Source organism: Ambystoma mexicanum, chromosome 11, assembly GCF_040938575.1.
Source record: "Ambystoma mexicanum isolate Mex_15411 chromosome 11, UKY_AmexF1_1, whole genome shotgun sequence".
Classification (NCBI taxonomy): domain Eukaryota; kingdom Metazoa; phylum Chordata; class Amphibia; order Caudata; family Ambystomatidae; genus Ambystoma; species Ambystoma mexicanum.
This window is the reverse complement of record NC_090934.1, coordinates 1,313,685,770-1,313,707,323: the sequence shown is the minus strand read 5'-3', so window position 1 is coordinate 1,313,707,323 and position 21,554 is coordinate 1,313,685,770. Positions and strand designations below refer to the sequence as shown.

Here is a 21,554-nt window from a genome sequence, read left to right as displayed (position 1 = left end):
GCACGGATTACCATGAAATGATAGACAGACAAAAAATGACCTACTGAGAAATTACTGCATTTTTTGGAATCAAGTGGCACTGCGAGTAGAGCGCTCGCTTTGACACCCGTGCAGAGCCTGTTAACGCAGGTTCGAATCCCGGCAGGGCCAAACTCAGCCTTTCATCCTTCCGAGGTCGATAAATGAGCACCACACACCGTGGGTAATAATAAGCAGCGCTCAGATACCTGAGGGTTCGTAGCGCTATATAAAAAGCCTAATTATTATTATTATTATTATTATTTTTTATAATGCAGGGAGACCCCCCGCACCTCACGCTTCCCGCTATCTTAACCTATCTCCTTACCCCACCCCATCTATTTTTTATAAAAATGAATATAAATCCCTAACAAATTCGACAAAAATAATTCTGTCATTTCGCATTAGGTATTTATGTATTCAATCATCTCTGCAGATACCCCCCTGCACAAGAAATGGAATCAGAAGATCAGCAAGTGCCACCTCCAGCTGTCTGTTGGCCCCACTCCTACATGTGATACACATGTGCATGTCTAAGGGAATCCAAACAATGCCACCATGTCAGACTCAACCACAGACTCAACCACAGCATACAACTCTAAAAAACACATCCACACCATGTACGCAATCCAACAACATGCCTGTATTGCAAAGCACACATGTAGGCAAGCAATAGATTTGCAGGACAAAGCTGTAAAAAATCTGAATCACAAAGCACCTCACCTCCCTACATCCTAAAGAGCCCACCCATGGTCAACAACCATGGATGCTACAACTAGCACACACATGTGGCATGCACACATGTCTCCCAGCAAACATCACAGTAACAACCCACATGACAGACATAGCAAATTATGCATTGTGAGAACATTTCAGAAGTACATTAGCACATGGGCAAAGAGACGGCAAGAAGTGTGTTGTGAATATCATAAAAACATGTATTCAAACTATTTACATGACTAAAAGGGGAAGGGTAAAATTATTCATGGGTAAAAACAATGAAAGGTCTGAATGAAATCTAACACTATCAAAACTATGTACACTGGCAGCGGGTTAGTCTGATGGCATCTCGGCCAGGGGTTCGACCAGGGGCGACTCTCCATCTACAGCCTCAGCCTGGAGGTTGGCCGCTGCGGTTGCCTGGAGGGCTTGTAGGCTTGCCATCAGCACATCTCTGCATCCTCAACTACTCTACAAGCTTCCCCCAGGATGTCAGCCTGCCTCCTTGCAACCCTCTGATCTACCTCCACCCTGGCCCTCTTGATTGATGCATACCGTGCCTACTGCCTCACCACCTCCTGCTGCCCCACATACTGTGCCCTTAAGGACACAAGAGTCTGAAGCTGCAGGTGCTCCCCCTGCCTCATCTTGGGCCATGTGTCAGCCACTGTGTCTTCTCGGGATGGCAATGCCTTTCAAACTGCACCTCCTCACTGCCACCATCTGCTGCTGCCTGGAAGTGTAAGACCTCTGAGTATGCCCTCTCCTGAATTGATGACACTTGTCAGAGGAGTATGGCACCTGCACTGCCCTGAAGTGCCAAATGTCCCTCCACTGCCTGTTCTTGCATTGGTGCCTGGGCAGGAATAGTGACCACCTCATGTGGGCTTCTTGGGACTTGCACCTCCAACAAGGACGTCAGCACAACCAGACTGGCTTTTGGTGGTAGAACTGGTGCACAGGGGGCCATGGTGGTATATGGGATGGCGGACTCTCTGGAGGACTACCGGGGCACAGAGGAGGAAGTCATTGTACTGGGTAGGCAAGAGAGCCCACCCAAGAGCAGTGTAGTTGCCAGCTGGGCCAGGAAGCAACACATCTCATTGTGATGCTGTACAAGCTCCTTACAAGAAGCTTGAACAGTATCAAAAATCAATGCAGTCCACCTCGTGAACCCATCCGGGGCATCAGCCGATCCTGGATGGACACTTCAGCCGCAAGTGGGGAATCGGTCTGGGTGGTGGTATCCAGGAAGGTGGTCACTGCTGCAGCAGATGGCCTAGGAACAGGAGGTTGTGCAGAACCATCCACGGTGGACTGCACATCCCCATGTCCCTGTGCCAAGGGTGCAGTCTAAACACCCTCCTTGATGCCCCCACCTAATCCCATGGGCTGGGCTGCAATGACCTTCTTCTCCACCGTCACCAACCCTGATGACTCCATAGAATCTTCCACCTTTGATGGCCCCTGCGTGGCAGCACCCTGTCCCACTGCTGCTGAGGTGTCCCCCGCTACAACAACCTCCTGGGACTTACCCCCAGCAGCATTGCCTGACAGCACATGCGCTCCCCAGCCACATCACTCTCGGAAAAGGAGGTGTTAACGGTGAGTGGCTGGCATCTGTGCCTTTGTCTTGAGGCACGGTCCCTGCGTCTCTGCTCCACAACCCTGATTCTGCCCTTTTCCAGCTGCAGCAACTGTGGGAAAGTGGACAAAGAACACTGACATCAGTCAACCGTGACAGCTCGCGGGCAACGACGAAGCAAGACGACACAGAGCAACACAGGTTCGATCCCCGGGTCAGCGCTTAGAAACCTCTGGGTTTTAAGTGCGTTATAAATAACCTATCATATCATATCATACACAACATAAACAGTAACATTAAGTCAGCATGGGGTAGCCGCCAATAGCCACACACACACGCCCATGCAATGGCCAGGAATACTGACACGAATGTAGGGACAATGATGAGTCACAATCACAACACATGCACATGTCAACACAGCACATTGACGTGTGGCCACAAACACATTGTAAGAAACATTACATGGCACAATACTAATGCCAAAGTGGCCCAACTGTAACCTGTATCCAGACCAGGGGTCAAAATTAGGAATTGTCGACCAGCAGTAAAAAGCAGCTCCTGGGTATCAGGCATCACACGTTAGGCAGGAGCAAGCACATTGTGCAGAGAAAATACAACTTGTGTAAAGATGCAAACCCTAACTTTTTGCACATTATATATTATTCAGTGATCTTTAAATGTTCCTTACTTCTGTTCTACAATCTCTCTCATGCACATTTCCAGAACTGTAGGCTTAATATTACATAGCTATGTTTGCATGTCACTGCTTGCCTGGGGAGTCAATCAAAGCTCCTGGAAGTTGTTGGTTGCAAACTAACCAGGCTCCACTTGGCTGTACCCAGGAGCTAAATAGCTGTCAGCACCTTGCAATTCTGAACCCTGCAGTCCCATCGGAAGTGCACCTGGGTGCATGTCTCACTAACACCATTGCATGTCTCACATGATCATGCAGTGTGGGAAAGGCTACAAACAGGACAGCCACGAGGAGTCATGCATGGGGCAGGGACACCTGCCTGCCATGCACTACACAGAGGCACACAAGTGTGTGGCCACAATGTGCACAACTGTGGCTATGCCATTGATGCACCATAGCAATACCCCTGGAGAAGGCTGGGTCCCCAACTGGCTTATATAGCGTCACTAGCACTTCACCGGTACACCTACTGGGGCACGTGCCCAGCCTGGACCTTAAACTGCTGCCCTTGCTCAGCCACTCCCACAGCATGGAGGCTTGTAGTCACATACCTGCTCTGGTGGCCCTGCACCAGCATGGAGGAGCCCCTTAAGCTCCCATGGCACATGTCCATCACACGGGGAGACACCTACCACAGAGTACACAGCGTGCACAAAGTGTGGTCCATGGAGGCTGGCTGCAGACAAATGTGGTACACAGCTGGGCCAGCTGTGACTCAGGCCATCAGGAAGGCTGGAGCCAGCCACATGGGTAGCTGTGCATGTCCAAATGAACTGGCTGAAGGAACAGATGGACGTGTGGCCATGAGGCAGTGCCAGCAAAAACACCACCATCTAGGGTCTGGCCTTCAGTCACCAACACTGTGCCAAGGTCTGACAGTGGCTGAACACCATCTGTGGGTTGAGCCCCTTCAGAAAGACTTGTGACCTCTTAGCAGTGCTGGGAAGATGCCACTTCATGCCACATGCACTGTGTCCACAGTTGTATGAATAAATGGCACAGTGCACTGTGGACTTCCCACATCACTTGGTGTGACTGATGGACTCCTGGACATGTATTAAGGATCCACACAAGTAAAATGCCCTAATGTTGCATTCTACCACCTCTGATATGACTACATACCCTGGTGACATACGCCCAGGTGGCCATCTTGAGATGAGCCTCACACCCTCGGGCCTGTCGGGCCTGTCTGTGTGACCTCACTGTCGGTGGATGAGCCATAGACAAAGGGTGGGTGTCCCTGTTGTTCAGCATGCACCAACAGCCTAGCTATATGGGTGGGGGGAAGAACCTGAACCCAGGAACTAATCTTGCAAGAAGGGGGCAGCTGCTGCACACACCCACACTACCAGTGTGGTGAAGGGAGGCCTGCCACCCTGTGGAACTGTCGTAGCCACAGACTGCAGTTTACAAAAAAGCTCATCTGAGAAGTACAAGGACATGAACCACATGGGCCCCCACACACTGTGTGTAGGCCAGGCCCTGTGTTGATGCCACCATCCCTGTGCTCTCACATGCCCACTGTGGAACCGCTGGCCTACTCTGCCGCAGCACTGCTTGAATGGGAGAGCCACCATGTAAGGTTGCACTCCCTGGGGAGGCATGCTCTCCATTCAACACTGCCACAATACAGGTTGTATGTAGATGCCTGTCTCAATGTCCACAGCTGGACAAGCAGTCCAACCCAAGATGAACCAAGTGTGCAAATGAACCTGGGGATTGCAGGGAGCCAAATGGACAGGCTGACCTGCTGTTACGGTGAAAGTCATTGAGAGTCATTTGACAGCAAGGACCCCTCCTGGACTGCAAAGGTACTTGCACACTCAGAAGAGTGCCCCAGCTGGCAAAGCTCTGCTGGCGCATTGCATGGTGAATGTCCCCTGTCTGTCTTGAAGATGTACGGAGGCTGGGTATGTCAGCGGGAATCAGGTGGCGGGCAGAAAGGATTGTTACACGCTGTCAACAGTCGACCAGAGTAAGGCGACTATGCCGACTTGTAAACTGTGAACCCTTGTTGACAGAGCAGAAGGACTGTTCAAAAGTGTCATGCCTCCTCATATACACAACAGGAGTACATACCAACGAGATTGTAGTCCACCTGGACCTCAAGACACCCAGTTATTTGCAGGATCCCACAAGTAAGTCATGATTTGATTACGCACAGGGTGGCCAATACGAGTGGGTGGAGAGGTCTCACAACACCTGCTTGGGCACCTGTCCACCTGATTACATGTAGCAACATGCATCCCTGATAGCTTGACCTGTAAGCATGCAACACGTACAGGCACACATTGCTGAGGTACAAGCGCTTATTCTGTTGCCCCCAGCAGAGACATACAGCATGATCACATATCAACTCTGGCCTCACCTGCAGTGGGATGACAGATCACATCTCCGTCCCTAAGAGGTCAATGCACCAACATGACATTTACAGACATCCATACTCATGCGTAATTCTCAGCTGATGAGTGTGGATGTCTTCACTGGTGAATGTGCAACCCATAGCAGTGTCCTGCATGCATTTCCTTCACATGGCCACAACAGCATAATATGGCACACGTACTGCCAGGCCACTTCTTCTCATCAACTAACATTGTATGTGCACAAGTGTCCAAGTCACCAATAACCAACAGTGCACATACAAACACGTGTTCAATCAATAGATCTCTGAAATCATATACACCCAGCATTGGTAGGAGGCTGCATGCCACTGTGGATCATTGCAACACACATGCTATATACAGAAGGGAGTACCTGCAATCATGCATGCCCAGACACAACACACATACACTGTAGAGCACTGCACCACATGGGTACTCACCAGCAGCTTCCCGATGTGCTTGCCACTCAAAGATCTGGATGTGGAGTGCTGGGTAGAACCTCTTGAGGACCCGCAGATGGTGGATGACATCCTGTAGCAGGCCACATGGTGCACCTCCACCGTGGCACCTGCATCGAGGGCTGCCACCACCTTAGCATGGCTCTGGGCCTTCAGGTCCTCCCAGCTCTTCCTGACTGTCTTCACAGAAATGACTGCTAGCCCCACTAGTTGATGGCAGTTGTGATCAGTACCCAAATCTGGTGTTGTCCTTCGGCTCCAAGCTATGTCACTGGGTTGAAGAGGGCATCATATTTTTCCAGGGCATGATCGATCAATCAGTGGATTTGAAGTTGGCAGCCCTCTGCCTCACTTCCATGGGGGCGCTGCTCGATGGTGGGGAGGATGGAGAAGACATGGCATCCCCTGAGGCAGGCATGGGCTAAATGGGTCCTGGCAATTGGCTGTCGTGATGGAATAGAGAGGTGAAAGTCCCAAGATGACAAATAAGGTAGTAACAGGGCTGACACAGGAGAACAGGCAATGGGTGATATTTATTTTATTTGTATCGCGCTCAAATACAAGTGTTTCAGAGCACGACGAGGCAAGGGAGGGGAACAAGGGAGAACAAAGCACTGATTTTACTAGGGCCAGTGACATTGTGCAAGTGCAAGGGAGAGGGAAAGGGGAAAAGTGCAACAGATGGCACTCCAAGAAAGTGCTGGGGGCAGCAGGCACTCACACACTACCAGGCAGTATGGTGAGGTTTGGAGGCATTAATATAGGGCAGGAGGAGGCAAAAATAATGGCACAGAGGCAGGAGGATGGTCTGTGTCCCATTTGAGGCAGCAGAAAACAGATAATGGGCCTTAGCATGTAGGTTATGTGAGAAACCCGAAGGTGTCTCCCTGGGTAGTCCTGGAGGATCTGTCATCCAGGTGACCAGGACATGGCCACTGCTATTGGATCCAGTTCCTGGGGGTGGACCAGTGAGGGTGGATTACCTGGATGGGGGTCCTCGGGGAGTGGGAGTGGGAGACCGACGGGTGAAGCGTGGTATCCCCCTTTCTTCAATACCTCTTACCCATCCTACCATGTAGGACATTCAAAAACACTGCCCTCCCCCCCTTTTCCGACACAAACACTTTCGCACAACACGCAAGAGAACAGACTATCACCAGAGCCGTTTACCTGACATGTCCCAATACAAGAGTCAGGCAAAGTCAGGCAATTGATCTGAATCACACTCACCTGACGGCTCTTTCTCAGCTATCCAAGCCCGGCAGTTCAAGAGGAGGAGAAAGGCACTGAATATCGAGAGGTTGACAAGGAAAGACACGACTTTGCCATTTTCGACGCAGACCCGCAAAACCTCTGCAGAGGGAATCGTAAGTCTGAGGACAATAGCCCAAGTGTGCTGCAACAGATATCGATGGTACATGGGGCGTGTCGACGCTGATAAGAGGGAGCGAGGGAAACTCCTGCTATCATGGTACCGACCTTGACTCCAGTTACGAGGAAAGCCAAGCGGTTCATCACAGCCAGTGAGTCGAGGGGAGAATTGATAAGAGCCGGGCTGTGGTGAATGAAAGTCGCAAAGTGGAAAGTTGAACCAAGTTCAAAGAACTGTATAAGTGTTAAGGGGAGACCAGCTGCAGAGGGAAATGGCACCACATGGGTGCTTACTCGAGAGACTCTGCTCAATCCCAATCTGAGTGAAACTACAGATACTAGAATGCCATCAGAGAGTTGCCAAAATAGGTCAAAGTGGTCATACAGGAGGTCAAGCAAAATCCCGTCCAGTCGAAAGCCTTTAAGCTAAGAACTGTAGAGAAAGTAAGGGAAGTGAATTCCACAATCATTGAAAGCAAAGTGAATATGAAGTTGGCAAAAGTGAACCCGACCGAGGGATGCCGATAAAGAGGGGCAGAGTCTAAGGTCCCAAGAAACAGTGTGTTGGCAAACGTGAACCCGGTAGTGGGATGTCCATTATGAACTGTTTGAAAAGACAACTTTCTCCATCAATGCCCCCAAACTTTGAAACTCCCTCCCACTCAGAATCCGCCAAGTGATGGACCACCTTTCATTCTGGAAGGCACACAAAGGCTGGCTCTTTCCTTCCCTATGCTGGATAAACGCCACACTGCATGCAATGTCCGAGCACAGATTGCCCTGCTTGGGGCACCCTGCTGGCCCTTGACAGTGTTGCCTGCTCATACCTGTGTTGGTTTTCAAGAGTCCAGCTTGTTTTTCCAGCAGGGTGCCTGGCCAAAAGGTGTAAATCAGCTGTCTTGTACACAGATGGCAGGGCAGCCTGTCTGTATGTCTCCAAGCACTCCAAAGGACCATTTTAGGGCACTTGGACCATCTAGATTTGTACTGTTTGCCACATGTGGACCCCTGACAGCCTCACCCTGTGTCTACATACAAGTCACTTGTTGTTTACTATTGGTTTTCGATATGTTCTCTCATCTTCAATGTATGACATGGATTTTCTTTTTGAAATTGTTGTGCAAATCTTGCACTGTGAGTGACTGCATTGTATGTCACTGTATATTGTGGGCACGTACATTTGAAACATCCTCCCCTCGCCACAGCTTCTATTCATCTGTTGTCCCTGCAAGTGTTGGCACTATACCCTAGATTCTGGAAATGACTCATCCTGGGTGTGGGCTCTCGTTGAGGGGGAAGCGACAGCTATGGAATGATGGCCTGTACATGTACTACTGTGTCCAACAGTCCGGTAGGTAGGTTGGTCGGAGTCTGGAGCGGCCTTATATGCATGGGGATTGAGGATCTGGGTGGACCGGGGTCTCTTTCTGGGTTGCCTGCCATGGTGTGTTGACCATGTGACTTGCGGGATTAGAAGTTGTTGAGTTCCCTTTAGCAGATGGCCTTTTTTCACATTATGCCCTACACTCTCTCCCCCTATTGTCATCATTCAACCCCAACTGTTCAACATTTCCAGCAGTGCACCTTGTGGCCTCTCGGCCCCTGCATACTTCTTTTCCTCTCCTTCTGTCTCTGTCTTCCTCTTGTCCCACTTCTCTAAGCTCTGAACCATTGTAACAGCACCCTTCTCTCCCTGCATCTCCCCACCAGCAAATCTCCTGCTTGCTCCCTACTCCCAAACTCTCTCTCTCCACTCCCCTGTCCCTCTGTCTCCTCTCTCCCCAGTCCCTTTTTCCCTTTTCTCTCCTTCCCATCAGGTCTTCCACTTGTACTTTCATTCCCCAGCCCTTCACCTTCTCCCTTGTTGTCCCTTTCCCTCCCCTGCATCCAAGGGAACCCCACAGGCCCACAAGCAACCTGGCAGTGGGTGTACCAAACATATATGCCAGTCATTAATACCCTGCCTTGTGCCCACAGCTGACTAACTCCTGTATCCAGAGTGCCTAACGTACTCTGCTGGCAATGTGTTTACTTCACAGTCAGTGATTACTGTGTATCTGAGTTCCAATTTTTGGTGTATCCATTGGTGGTCACACTCTTTGATCTAACCTTCCTATTGTGGCCAGAGGGGGGGACCCAGTTTATCTGTGCATGCAACCCACCATAATATGGTTGGTTGATCCCTGGTTCTGAACGGTGGCTCTGCCTGGGGGCACCCACACAGCCTTACCCATCCGGGCGTGCATCACACATTCATGGCCGCAGTTTACAGAAATGGATTCCATCTGTCTTAGGACTGTGTCAAGTTTATGCCCCCCCAGTGGACCCCCTTAGATTGGTGTCTTCCCCCGTGCAGGCAGAGTAGAGGTGGAGCATCCTGGAAGCTCAATGGTGACAGTTCAGAGTGGATGGAGTTTGGTGTTTTTTTTGCCCCAATGCAGGCCACATCGGCCATGCTGTTCAGCCTTCCCCACCGAGCTCGTATATAAAGCAGTTCGGAATTACCATTCTGTGGAGTACCAACCCCCATGTCACGACACTGATGGTGGCGTGTGGCATGACCCCTCTTACTTTCAGTTGTGCCTGAGGCCAGTCTCTCCTCTTCCACCAAACCCCCATGCTGACTGTCCTGCCGGTGGACATGTGGTTGACCTGTCCACCCCCAAGTGTTGGGGCTTTGCATGTTCTCCTCCTTCTGCCTCACAGATGTCCCCAAGGACATGCAGATCAGTCAGAGGTGGGTCCAAAGCACCACCAGTGCTTTGCTCAGGCAAGTGCAGCTACCGTGAGGATTCAGCCAGTGGCATATGCTTGTATCCATGGGTGAGCCATACACGTGTCTGTACACATGGCTAGTACGATGACAGTGCAAATGGCTCATTGAGTTAGTGATGTCCCATTTGAAAGCTGGCACTGTTACACTTATTTCTGTGGTGGATGTACATATAATGCATTCCAGCAGATGCTGACCTCCTGGGATGTGTGCATTAATCAGACCTAGAACAATATTGCATATCATGCACACTTCAATGACTGTAGCTACACTTTGTCAGTTTGCACCTCCCCGTGATCGCAAACATACATAGTTATGTCTGGCCAGTCAACTTCCTCTGCCTACCATGGTGCTCACAAGTAAGGGTGTATCATGTTTTAGTTCAAGTGAGTGAGCCTGACAAACAGCCACCATATCCATGGAAGGCAGCAGACATGCTAATTGGCCACTCCCAATGTGTGTAGGTGGTAACTTGAATCAATGTCACCGAATTCTTTTAATTCCCTGTGAATGGAACATGTTAAATTAACATCCTTTAACAGGGAATCATTGGGGGCAAGTTGGGTGGCAGCATCCATGTTGAGTCTGTGTCCACATGCATGTGTTACAGTTGCTGCACTTGTAATTGGCCCGAGTTGGATCTTGTGATCGGCTGGTGGTCTTGCACATGGACACATATGCCTGTTTCAGCCCTGGCCACCGTCACCATGTGAAGGGCCATCATGCTGCCACAGAGGACACCTAGTAGACTTGGTGGGCAGTGCACTGGGAATACATTTGTTGTGTTCCACAATGTTCTTGTTGGTCTCCATACTGTGGATGCGGAAAAGGACATGGGTCTGTTTTACCATGGGGCAGGATGGCTTACGCTGCCTCCCCCCAACCTCTCCTGCACCAGCAGGTTCTGTCTGACATCCGGATGGAGGAACGTTGTCTGTGACTCCTTTTGGTGGATCACTCAGCTCATGCATCAATGAAGAATGCAGCTTTCTGCAATTTGAATGTGTGGTTCGTAGTTCACATTGATCATCGTCACTACAATCTCACCTTGCAGCTCTGGGTTCCTCCAGCAGCTACATCTATCTGAGGTTCACTGTCACATCAATTGCCCCGGGGCCCTCCCCGGGGTGCAACTGGGGCTGTCACATGGGTCCTCGTTATCTTTGGCCCCCTAAGCTGAGGCCCCAATCAGCACCATCACTGGATCCATGGACCTGGTGCAGTTACTTGTATCTGAGGGCTCTTGTCCTCCCAGTTTCACTCCTCAAGTGGTCAGGTGAGCCATGCCCCTTGCGTGCACCTGGTGGTGGTGGTATGCTGGGATGAACCCCCTAACGCACATTCCCTTACCCAAGGGCAACTGGCTGTGCCACATGTGGCTGTCTGTGGTGGTCGACAGCTGCCAGCATGGGACGTGTGTGGGGTGCAGGCCTCGCAACCACTTCCTTCAAGCAAGCACTGACCAGCTGACCAGTCTCATTGGGTTTCATTGTGGTGCAATCGCCCTGTTTGTTTGTTTGTTTTATTCAGTTATAATGCACACCAAACCCGAAGGTAGCCGGGCGCAGCAATACAGAAAATGCGCAGCTTAAGTTACAGGGTAGGGTCATGGGTTACATACAATATACAAAATACAAAATACGTATTTTACAGGTAGAACGGCAATTGCAGTTTACAAACAGGCATAGTGAGTACATGGTACAATAAGGACAGTATATGTGCAGGCACTAAATGGACATTAGCTCATCGGCCAGATGGGCAGAGTGAGAAAGTCCTCAAGGGCAAAAAATAGGCAGGAAAGTAAAATGTCTATACTGGGGTCTCGTGAGGATGAGTAGGCGCTAGTGAACTAATCATTGGCAGACCTCCAGCAGATTAATATAGTTGGATCTAAATTTCGGAAAGGGCTGCTCCTCACGCGAAGGGTGAGGCAGTGAATTCCATAATTGGGCCGCTCGAACCTGGAAGCTACCTCCCCCCGCCTTAGATAGCCTAAATCTTGGTATGATGAGGCTATTAGCATTTGAGGTTCTAGCTGGGCGTGTATGGTTTCTTTTTGTGAATTTGTTTGTGAGATAGCTCAGAGTGGCATTGTTCAGGGCTTTGTGAACAAGGGATGCCACTTTTAGGCGGATTTTATTTTGGGTGGACACCCAGTTATTTTGGCGCCTGCTTTTTGAAATATGCAATCTTTTGGACACACCGAGGAAAATAGGTAGGACAGATACTCTTTTAGTGCACTATTTCTAAGGTTTGCAAGGTGATATTGTTCTAACACTATATTGTCTTTTCACAGCTGCCGGGGACCGACGCTGCTGCTTACCAGTCCACCATTGGTGCCAATGATTGTCGAGGGAGTGCTTCGGTAATCTCCCTGACTGGTACTTTGGAACACAGGGATTTACGAATCACAACACCCAATCCCTTCAGTTCAGGGCACACCACATGGATGCTGTTAGGCTAGTAGCATCCACCAGCATGGTGGGATTGGGCCAACTCTGAGTTGGGCACTTGGGACTGCACCACAAAGTGGGTAGTTGACTCCATCCAAGGATGAATATAGTTGTGGGACCAATATGACAGATGAAGTGTACTTTGATGAGCGAGTTGAAGGGGTTGAAGGGGGATGATGGATTCCATATTGGGATTTACATGTTGGGAGTTGACACAGAGGGCAGTCCGCTTAGACAATAGAGCAGATCCCCTTTACCGCCACCCAGCTACATCCAGCCAACATAGGGCAAATGACCTCCATTATGGTGCATCGCAACTGGCTCCTGTTTTGCTGAGAAAGGCCAGTGGGGCAGGTGGATATCCACTCTGATGAAGGGCCTTACTGACCCCCTCCAGTTTCAACATGTGTACGTGGCCAAGGATGATTGACCACCAGCACTCACTCCCCTGTCAACCATCCCAGCGCCTTAATGGGGTCACCAGGGCAGAGACAGGGGAAAGAGGCTGCAGCTCCCAGTGCGACTGTCAACTGACGTGGACTGTCCGCAGTGTACCCCAAACACATAGACCATGAAGTGAGTCAGGGGTCTGCAGTTATGTCGGTTACCCACCCTACTCATCTTGTGACACAGACCAACATGTATAAGTTGGTGAGCCAAACGAAAGCCTGTGGTACTATGTAGGTGATGGCCAGAGTACACCTGCTGAAGTCTGATCCTATTGTACCATGCACGCCACCTGCACCTCTTATCCACTCTGTTGTGAACGATTTGCATGAGGGTGTGTGACAGGACCCGAGACAAGGCGCACTATGCCTGGACAGGGTGATGGCAGGGGGTACCGTGGTGGTGGTCCATATCAGGCAAGACATTCTGATTGTCTGATATGAGTATAGGCCAGATGAACAATCTGACCATCTGGTGTCTGTTTCCCTCTTACGTTTCACTCGAGATATCTGGCATTCCGATACTCCTATTTAAACTGGTGAGGCAAATGATTACAGTTGTTGCATGTCACTCAGGGGGGCACACACTGGTGTTGTTGGGGCGGGGATAGTGTCACTGTGGTGTGTTTTTTCCGCGTTGGCCTGAGGTGAGCAGGTCAGTTGCATGTGTGCAGAGGAAGACATTGCTTGCAGTTGTTGCATGGCACTCAGGGGGGCACAGGATTCAGTGTCATTGGGTGCAGGGATGTGTTGCCTGCTCTCACCTTGTATTTTACTTTCTTCTGAGGCATTCTGCTGGGGAAATGGATGCTGCTATGGAAGGACACAGGACTGTGGAATGCCTGCACGCCAAACCCCAGCAGTGTATGCTGGTTTGCATACCTACAGAGAAGTGCATTACTACATTGATTGGGGGACAGCTGGAGCACAATCTCAAGGAAAAAGAGCTGAGGTGAGATGGGCATCTTTCTTGAACTGAAGTTGCACTTGTTTCAGTCTGTATGACTATTTCTCTAGAGATGTGTTTTATGAGCTGCATTGTTGGCAGGGAATGTAGTAGCCACTCCACCTGTATATTGGGATGAGAAACGGCTACGGTGACCAGTGCAGTCCTCAAATGTGTTTTCTCCTTCTTACATTATATGCTGTGCCCTTCCACTTGTGTTTTTCTGTGTGTTGTTGGGTATCTGAGTGCACAATTATTGGCAGTGAGCATGTGAAAGTGATTACAGGTTTTATTGATTGTGTTGTGTGCTTTTGTGTGAGCTACAAGGATACTGTTGTTTTCACTTGCTATGACTGTTTCAGTGGTTTGTGCAGATCATTTGATGGCTATGGGCACACACAGTTTGGCTCTCCCAGACCCACATCAGACTGTTTTTATGGGCAAGGTGAATTAGCCCCGATTCATGTTTGAAGGGCACCAAGGATGTGGCTTCACTGTGTGTGCTCCACAAGGGCTGCTTTTCGGGTGATGTAGGTTTGCATGACCTGATTGCATTCACCTGTGCCCTTTGGCCTGGGATGGGTAGTACCTGTGGCTGAGTGCGATGTCCCTACTTGTATGCCACGCTGTGTGGTAGCATTGTGCAGGATTCCTGAATGGAGTGAGCAGGAATGGTGAGAGCGGATAGGCACTGTCCCCTGCAAATGTGGAAATGGTTGTTGTTAGCATTGATTGTCATGGTCTGTTATTCTGTGTGTCATGTGACTGCTTGCATGTGCATGATAGTTGATACTCACTGATGAGCCAGGTTTCGCCAAATGTTCCCAATGCCAGGGCCTGGTACAGTGGTGACTGGCAGCTAATTAAGCTATCATGTGTGCTTCTGGGGAAATTGGTATTCACATGCATGATGACTCCCTTTGCTTCGCAAATGACCTGTGGATTTATTGAATGCCAAAGCTTCCAGTTGCGGTACTTGTGCTCGGTCACCTAGGGGGGCTGTAGAGCAACATGCGTGCAATCAATGGACGCATCCTGAAAGTGCAACTTTGAAATGGTGTTCATTGCGTGCTTCTATACGTATCCTTTGCGCTTTGTACATTGTGTCTCGTGTCATGATCCTGAGGTTTGCGTTCGCCTCTTCACTCCAGGAACTTGCGGTTAGTAATCAATTAATTGGGTTATGTTTGGGCTTGACTGGGGGTGTTATTTTTTTACATGGCGCCTCCCTCATCACGCCAATGTTATTCCTCGTTCTTCCTCATTTTACGCAAGACATGGGGAATATGCATGTTCTCCCCCCTACTTGTTTCTTTGCGCTGGCCCTTCCCACACTTTGCGCTGTGTGCCACTCAAAGCGCTCGTCACCAGGCAAAGTAGGGAAGGACCCGTGCAAGGTGAGTGCAGACCCACATAAAGTCTGATCCATGAATCGGCAAAATGAGTTTTGCGTGCTGCAAAGTGCACTTTTTCATTGCAAAGTGCCTTTGCAGTGCGCAAAACTTTCTGTGAATTGAGCCCATAGTATTTACCTTTCATTAACACTTTTTTTTTTACTTGTACATTTTACAGTTCCCTTCTCAATAGGCAGCAGTTATCCGAAGACAACACAACCAAACTCCCATTTCAACAATAAAAATGTCGATTATTTATTTTTTTGTGCAAAAATAATGAATGCTTATTGCCAAGAAATGTGCTCAGATCTGCAGTGGCAGGGCCCTCTCATGCTTAGCCAGACTGTTCAGGGAAAGTGCCCACTTTCCTCGCACGGCACTTTCACTGAATCCCATTTCTGCGCTGTTTTTCGATCGCATTTTAAGGCAATAAAAGTAGATGGGATTGGGATTAGATGTTTAGAAAGGAGTGCGGGGGGGAGGGGGGGTTGTGGATGTGCGGAGGGACGCACCCACTTCCCCCGAAAATCGGTGAAACGGCTATCGGTGAAATCCCTGCGATTAGATGACGTAGAACCGTTTCAGGTTGGTGTGTCACATGACGTAGAACCGTTTCAGGTTGGTGTGTCACAATAAAATGTCTTCTCTCGTCATTTTGCTCCGTGTAATTATTAAAATGAGGCTGGCTCTGTTGCAGTCCCTGGGGTTCACGTTTTAACAAGACAGGATGTTGTGCTTCCTCTTCTCCACGTACGAGCAACATTCTTGTTTTACATGACGCTTATTTCAACAGGGAGCCAAAATGGCTTCCCAAGTGAATCTAGAATGTTCACTCTTCCAAGCGGTTCAGTCCCATTCACCACATTAGTAGGCACAAATGGCCACTCCAGCGATACGCATCAGGAACGATTAAACACGTGTTAGACCCTGACATCAAATGTCATAATAACACATGTTACTACAGCTCTTAGGAGCGAGAGGCATCTGGCACGAAGCACTAGAAAACAACCATTTATTGCTGATAATGATATTATATATTTGCAGCGCCCGCCCGATAGCACGCACATGCACGCACACGCGTAGCGCCTCGACATTTTCTCTGTCTCTGGTCGATTTAGCCATCGTTACATGATATGAAGACAACCCTTGGGATGCACACGCTCCCCAACCCAACAAATCAGGTAAAAAGAGGTCATGATTGCGGTACTGTGCTTCTTCTAAGCATAACATTGGGACGCCCACCCGTGGGTTTCATTTTTATATAGTGCACTGCTTACACACATCTCATGAAGCAAAGGGGTTTCAATCAGTGGTGGAAATGGGAAAAAATGTGGTGGGGGATACCACAACACAAGGAGGGAGGAGTGGGGGTGTGTGGTCTAGAGGGGCGGGGCTCATAGTGGTCATCCAGCAATACTGGAGTACTTAAAAACAAAAAAAAAAGCGCCCGTGACAGCAGCATTGCCTTTTACCGCCAGCTTTGGCACTGGTGTGCAATGCAGCATTGTGCAGTATACACCAGGGCCAAAGCCGCGCACACTGATGTGTAATGCACAACACGCGCTACATGTGCAACTGAAAGGAATCAGTTGTACGTGTAGCAACAATTGTGCATAACACACCAGTGCCAAAGCCGTGGTAAAAGACAATGCTGCCGTCCTGATCGCACTTTTTTAAGTTTTGCAGCACGGTTCATGGGCTTGGGCGGCTGACTCTGGCCGGATCCCGAGATCCAGCTCCATATCTGGTGCCGGATTTCGCATCCGCCGAGAGCCGGCCCAATGGCCAGCACTGGTTTCAGGGGTAAATTATATAACAATGATATGATATAAACAAGAAACAGATTGCAGAAGCTTTGCACTAGCGCAGGCGCAATGTTGCACAGCATTGTTAACAGGGCACACATTGCCTAGAGCAAAAACCTATTCTTTCAAGACATTTTTGCGCCAGCGCAAAGTTCAGCACTCAGTCTAACTTTCCCATTGTGCAAAAATGTACAGAAGAACAGTTTTTTTTCTGCTGCAATAGGGCAATTGTTGGCCAAGTGTTAATACTGTGCAAAATTGCACTTTCATCGTCTCTCTAACACGGAAAACTAGTGGTCTCTGGACCACTAAGGAGGGAATAAAGAGTGGACACCTCGAACTGCGACTTCAAGCTTGATAGTCGCAGTTTGCTGTTTTATGGTCCGCAGACTTCAAGCTTGATAGTCGCAGTTTGCTGTTTTATGGTCCGCAGACTTCAAGCTTGATAGTCCCAGTTTACTCTCACATTGTCCGCAGACTTCAAGCCCGATAGTCGCCGTTTACTCTCTTGCAGTCTGCAGACTTCAAGCTTGATAGTTGCAGCTTGCTCATATGGTACGGTCTGCAGACTTCAAGCTTTATTGTCGAGGTTTGCTCTCTTGCAGTCTGCAGACTTCAAGCTTGATAGTCGCAGCTTGTTCATATGGTACGGTCTGCAGACTTCAAGCTTTATTTCTCGAGGTTTGCTCTCTTGCAGTCCGCAGACTTCAAGCTTGATAGTCGCAGTTTACTCTCGTACGTACTGCAGCCGTCTATTATCAACCTTAAGTGCAGTCAATTTGCTATTTATTCATAGAAAACGTTCATTTAATGAATCCGACTTTGGCATCCTCGCTCCAATGCGACTTATCAATTTTTTCTGCCCCATTTTGAAATTCAGTGAAGTTTCGTGGAGGAGTTCAAAAGTTACAGATGAAAACGTGTTCGCATGTTCTGATGTAAAATGCCATGAAACATTAACACACATACCTATATAAATATTGAAAACCCACACACAGCTTCGGTGCACAGCCTACCATGGCAGCGGGGGCTCGGAGCGTGGAGAAGCGTATCCACGGTATGTACATATATAAGGCATGCAGGCACATGCTACCAATCCATTGACATTTATAAATACAGACATGTGTGCATGTACACACAGCTTTCTTAAAGCAAAAAGCGCCATGTAAATACTACTAGTTCATAAAAGGTAGCAAACAAGGCAGAGAATGTTTGCAGAAGTACTTAATAATATTATTTATGTTTTAAGGTCGTTCGTGAGAAAACATTAGCAGTGGGGGAGACTGCCCCCAATTATTGCTGTAACTATTAGCTTGGAGAGTAGACTATATAATGGCGCGGACAATGCTGAAAGGCTCTCCATACCTGCATCTTTGCGAGACTTCTGGATGCGGTCGCCAACTCTCGCGGAAAACTCTCTCGCGGATATGGCTGGAGGCAGGGATCAGGTGCTTGCCTGTGCAGCCCCCTTCGTGTCATCTTTTATACAGGTGCTTCAAGTTGCTAAGACAGCCGTTGCCGGGAGACGGATTCTTTTTATTGACAAGTGCCATCTCAATGGAGAGCTGAACTTTCTCATCGTCCGTCCACAGCTGATCCCTTCTTAATGACGCGGGGGATATGCCCCAAACTCTAGCAGGTTGCCACACATGTACGCACTACATAAAGCCAGCAGCAATATATTTTCCTTCCATTGTGTTTCCATTATCACCCATCTTATACATTTTTTAGTATTCCCATTCAGAATACCACTTGGAGTGATCTAACATAATGTAATGTAAGTGGTTTTATATAGCGCCCATCTGCCACTATTAGTAGCCTTGATGTGATATGATATGGCATTTAAAACACGCCTGTACACAAGTGTTGTAGGCGCGACAAGACAAGGAGGGGGAATAAAAGGGAGGACAAAACAACAATCTTTCTAGGCTTTGCGTCATTCAGATCGCGCACGCGCGGGGAAGGGTGGAGGGGAGAAGTGCAAGAGGGTTTTAGGGGGAGTGGAGAAGTGCACAAGGGAGGGGAGAGGGAGAAGTGCAGGTAATAGAGTGCAGCCAACGGGTGGCTAAGTGCCAGTAATCAGAGGGTGCAGCCAGCAGGTGGCTAATAAGTGCAGAGAGTGGGTGGACTGTAGGGTTACAGATACAGACCACAAGTGCTGGGTGGGCCGAGAGGCAGTGCTAGCTGCAACTGGACAGGCAGGGACCTTGTCCCAAGTTCAGAGGGAGGCCAAGTAAACAAGGTGCATGGAACAGATGGGTCATCAGCAGGGGAGAGGACGAGAGAAAGCAGAAGCGAAGAGGAAGGCCTTGAGTTGCTTCCGGAACTGAAGATGGTTCTACTTAAGTGTGAGAGAGGTCTAGGCTGTTCCTGAGGGAGGCCCCAGCCGAAGAAAGATCTGCCCCCAACTCTCTGCTTGGAATCTCGACTGACCCTCAGAGAGTTGGCAGTGGATGAGCGGACAGCGCGAGAAGTGAGATATTTAGGAGGAGAGAGTTGGAGGTAGTGCAGACACAGGCCCCAGAAAGCCTTGTGGACAATGCAGAGGGTCTTGAACTTGACCCTTGCCACCACTGGAAGCCAATGAAGAGATTTCAGTGCTGGAGAGATACGGTCCCTGGGCTTGAGGCCAAGGACAAGTCTGGCAGTCCTGTTCTGGATGGGGTGTAGAGGACAGAGAGTAGGGGCAGGAAGATTTAGAAAGAGGCTGGTTCACTAGTCCAGCCTTGAAAGGACCAGAGCTCTGGAGACAGTGCGCTTCTGGGGCAAAGTGAGGAAGGAAAGAATACCTCTGAGGAGGTGCAGCTGATAGGTTGACTTCTTAGAGACATTAGAAATGTGAGAAGAGAGGGTGGAGTGAAAGATGACCCAGAAGTTCTTAGCCTCACAGGTAGGAGAAGGAAGAGGGCCCAGAGTGGGCAGCAAGAGAGAGAGGAAAGGAGGGAGCTGGTGTTCCAATGAGGAGGATCTCCATGTTACTGGCATTGAGGCAAAGATCATTGGCGGCACACCACTACTAAATTGCAGACAGACAGTCAGGAATGAGAGAAGGAGTAGCGGCGGCCGAGGGAGCCTGAAAGTGAGCTGAGTGTCATCTGCATAACACCGAATGTTTGAGCAGAGTGCAGCTATGCAGTGGGCAAGAGGAGCCAGGTATTGGTTGAACAGCCAGGGAGAGAGGTTTGACCCCTCGGGAATACCACAGGTAGAGAGAGAGAGAGAGAATAGAGGAAGGACCCCAGTTGGACCTGAGCGGGTCAGTCAGTGAGAAAGTTGTGCCTTGAAACACTTGTGTATAGGCGCATTACATATGCCATATAATATCAAAGGAGGTCAGCCAGGCCAGGGCCTGATCAGTGATACCCATGATATCACAGAGGCACTTGAGCACAATGACATGGTTGACCTTGTCGAAAGCGCAAGGAAGATCGAGGAGAATGAGGACAGAAGGAAGATTAGAGTCAAGGTTTGAGAGCAGGTCTTCACAGATGTTCAGGAGAGCAGTTTCTGTGCTTCTGGCCGCTCTGAAGCCAGACATATGGTCATGGAGACAACTAACAGATTCAGTGTGAAGGTTAAGCTGGGAGATGGCCAGCTTTTCCAAGAGTTTTCCCAAGAAAGGAGAGATAGAAATCAGGCTATAGTTAGTCCGAGAGGAGGGATCGGCTCAGGGCTTCTTGGGTGGGGGTGCACAAGGGAGTGCTTCAGGGGGTGGGGAAAGTTCCGGCGGCAAAAGTGTGATTACAGAAATCAGCCTGGGTCGGAGCAAGAGTGTCGATGTGGTCCTTGGTGGTTTTTTGAAGAACAGGAAAGAAGCTTTTTGGACAAGACTTTCATAGATCAGACTTGTCTAGAAACATTGTCTGGGGTGAACAAGGGAAAGGAAGAGAAGATGGGAGGAGAGGAGGCCACAGATGGGCCAGGCGGGGAAGAAGAGGAGGAGAGGCAGGAGGAAGAGAGGGTGGACATGATGTCCTGAGTTTTAGTGATGAAGTGAGAGGTCAAGGATGTGCAGAGGGCCTGGGATGAGACAGGAGAGGTAGAGACTGCAGCAGGGTTGGCCAGCTCCTTGCAGCTTTTGAAGAGTTCAGCCGAGTTGTTAGATGCCGCCGAGACATGTGCTTGGATATGTGCTCTCTTCTTGGTGAGCACAGAGAGTCTGTACTGCCTTTGGAGCAGGTGGCAGGCCAGTTTGTCAGAGGGTGTGCCAGTAGCCTTCCACTTCCTCTCAGCCACACTGCACCTGCGTTTCAGGGTGACGAGGTCTGAGTCGTACCAAGAGTTGCACTTGGATTTAGGATTCAAGCGTATCCTCATGACAGGGGAAAGTACATCAAGAGTGTCAGAGATAGAAAGATGGAGGTTAGAGAGAGCTATGTCAGGATGTGAGTCAGCCAAAGGTGCAAAAGGAGGAGAGAAAGTAGCGGTAAAAGCCTCAACTGACACACGCTTCATTGGTCGAATGACTGAGAAGGAGAAGGTAGGTGGCAGTGCTGGGCTCAGCTTGATC

General features: G+C 49.4%; 1 protein-coding gene across 1 annotated transcript in view; it reads right to left on the bottom strand.

The window, feature by feature from the left end:
• The window catches only part of CYP19A1 (cytochrome P450 family 19 subfamily A member 1), a 332,239-nt gene extending 313,743 nt beyond the window's left edge, over window positions 1-18,496 (bottom strand). Inside the window, exon 1 of the mRNA XM_069625283.1 lies at window positions 18,410-18,496. Coding sequence (XP_069481384.1) covers window positions 18,410-18,415 — 6 coding nt within the window. The 5' untranslated portion in view covers window positions 18,416-18,496. The remainder of the gene's footprint in view (window positions 1-18,409) is intronic.
• Window positions 18,497-21,554: the final 3,058 nt, after the last annotated feature.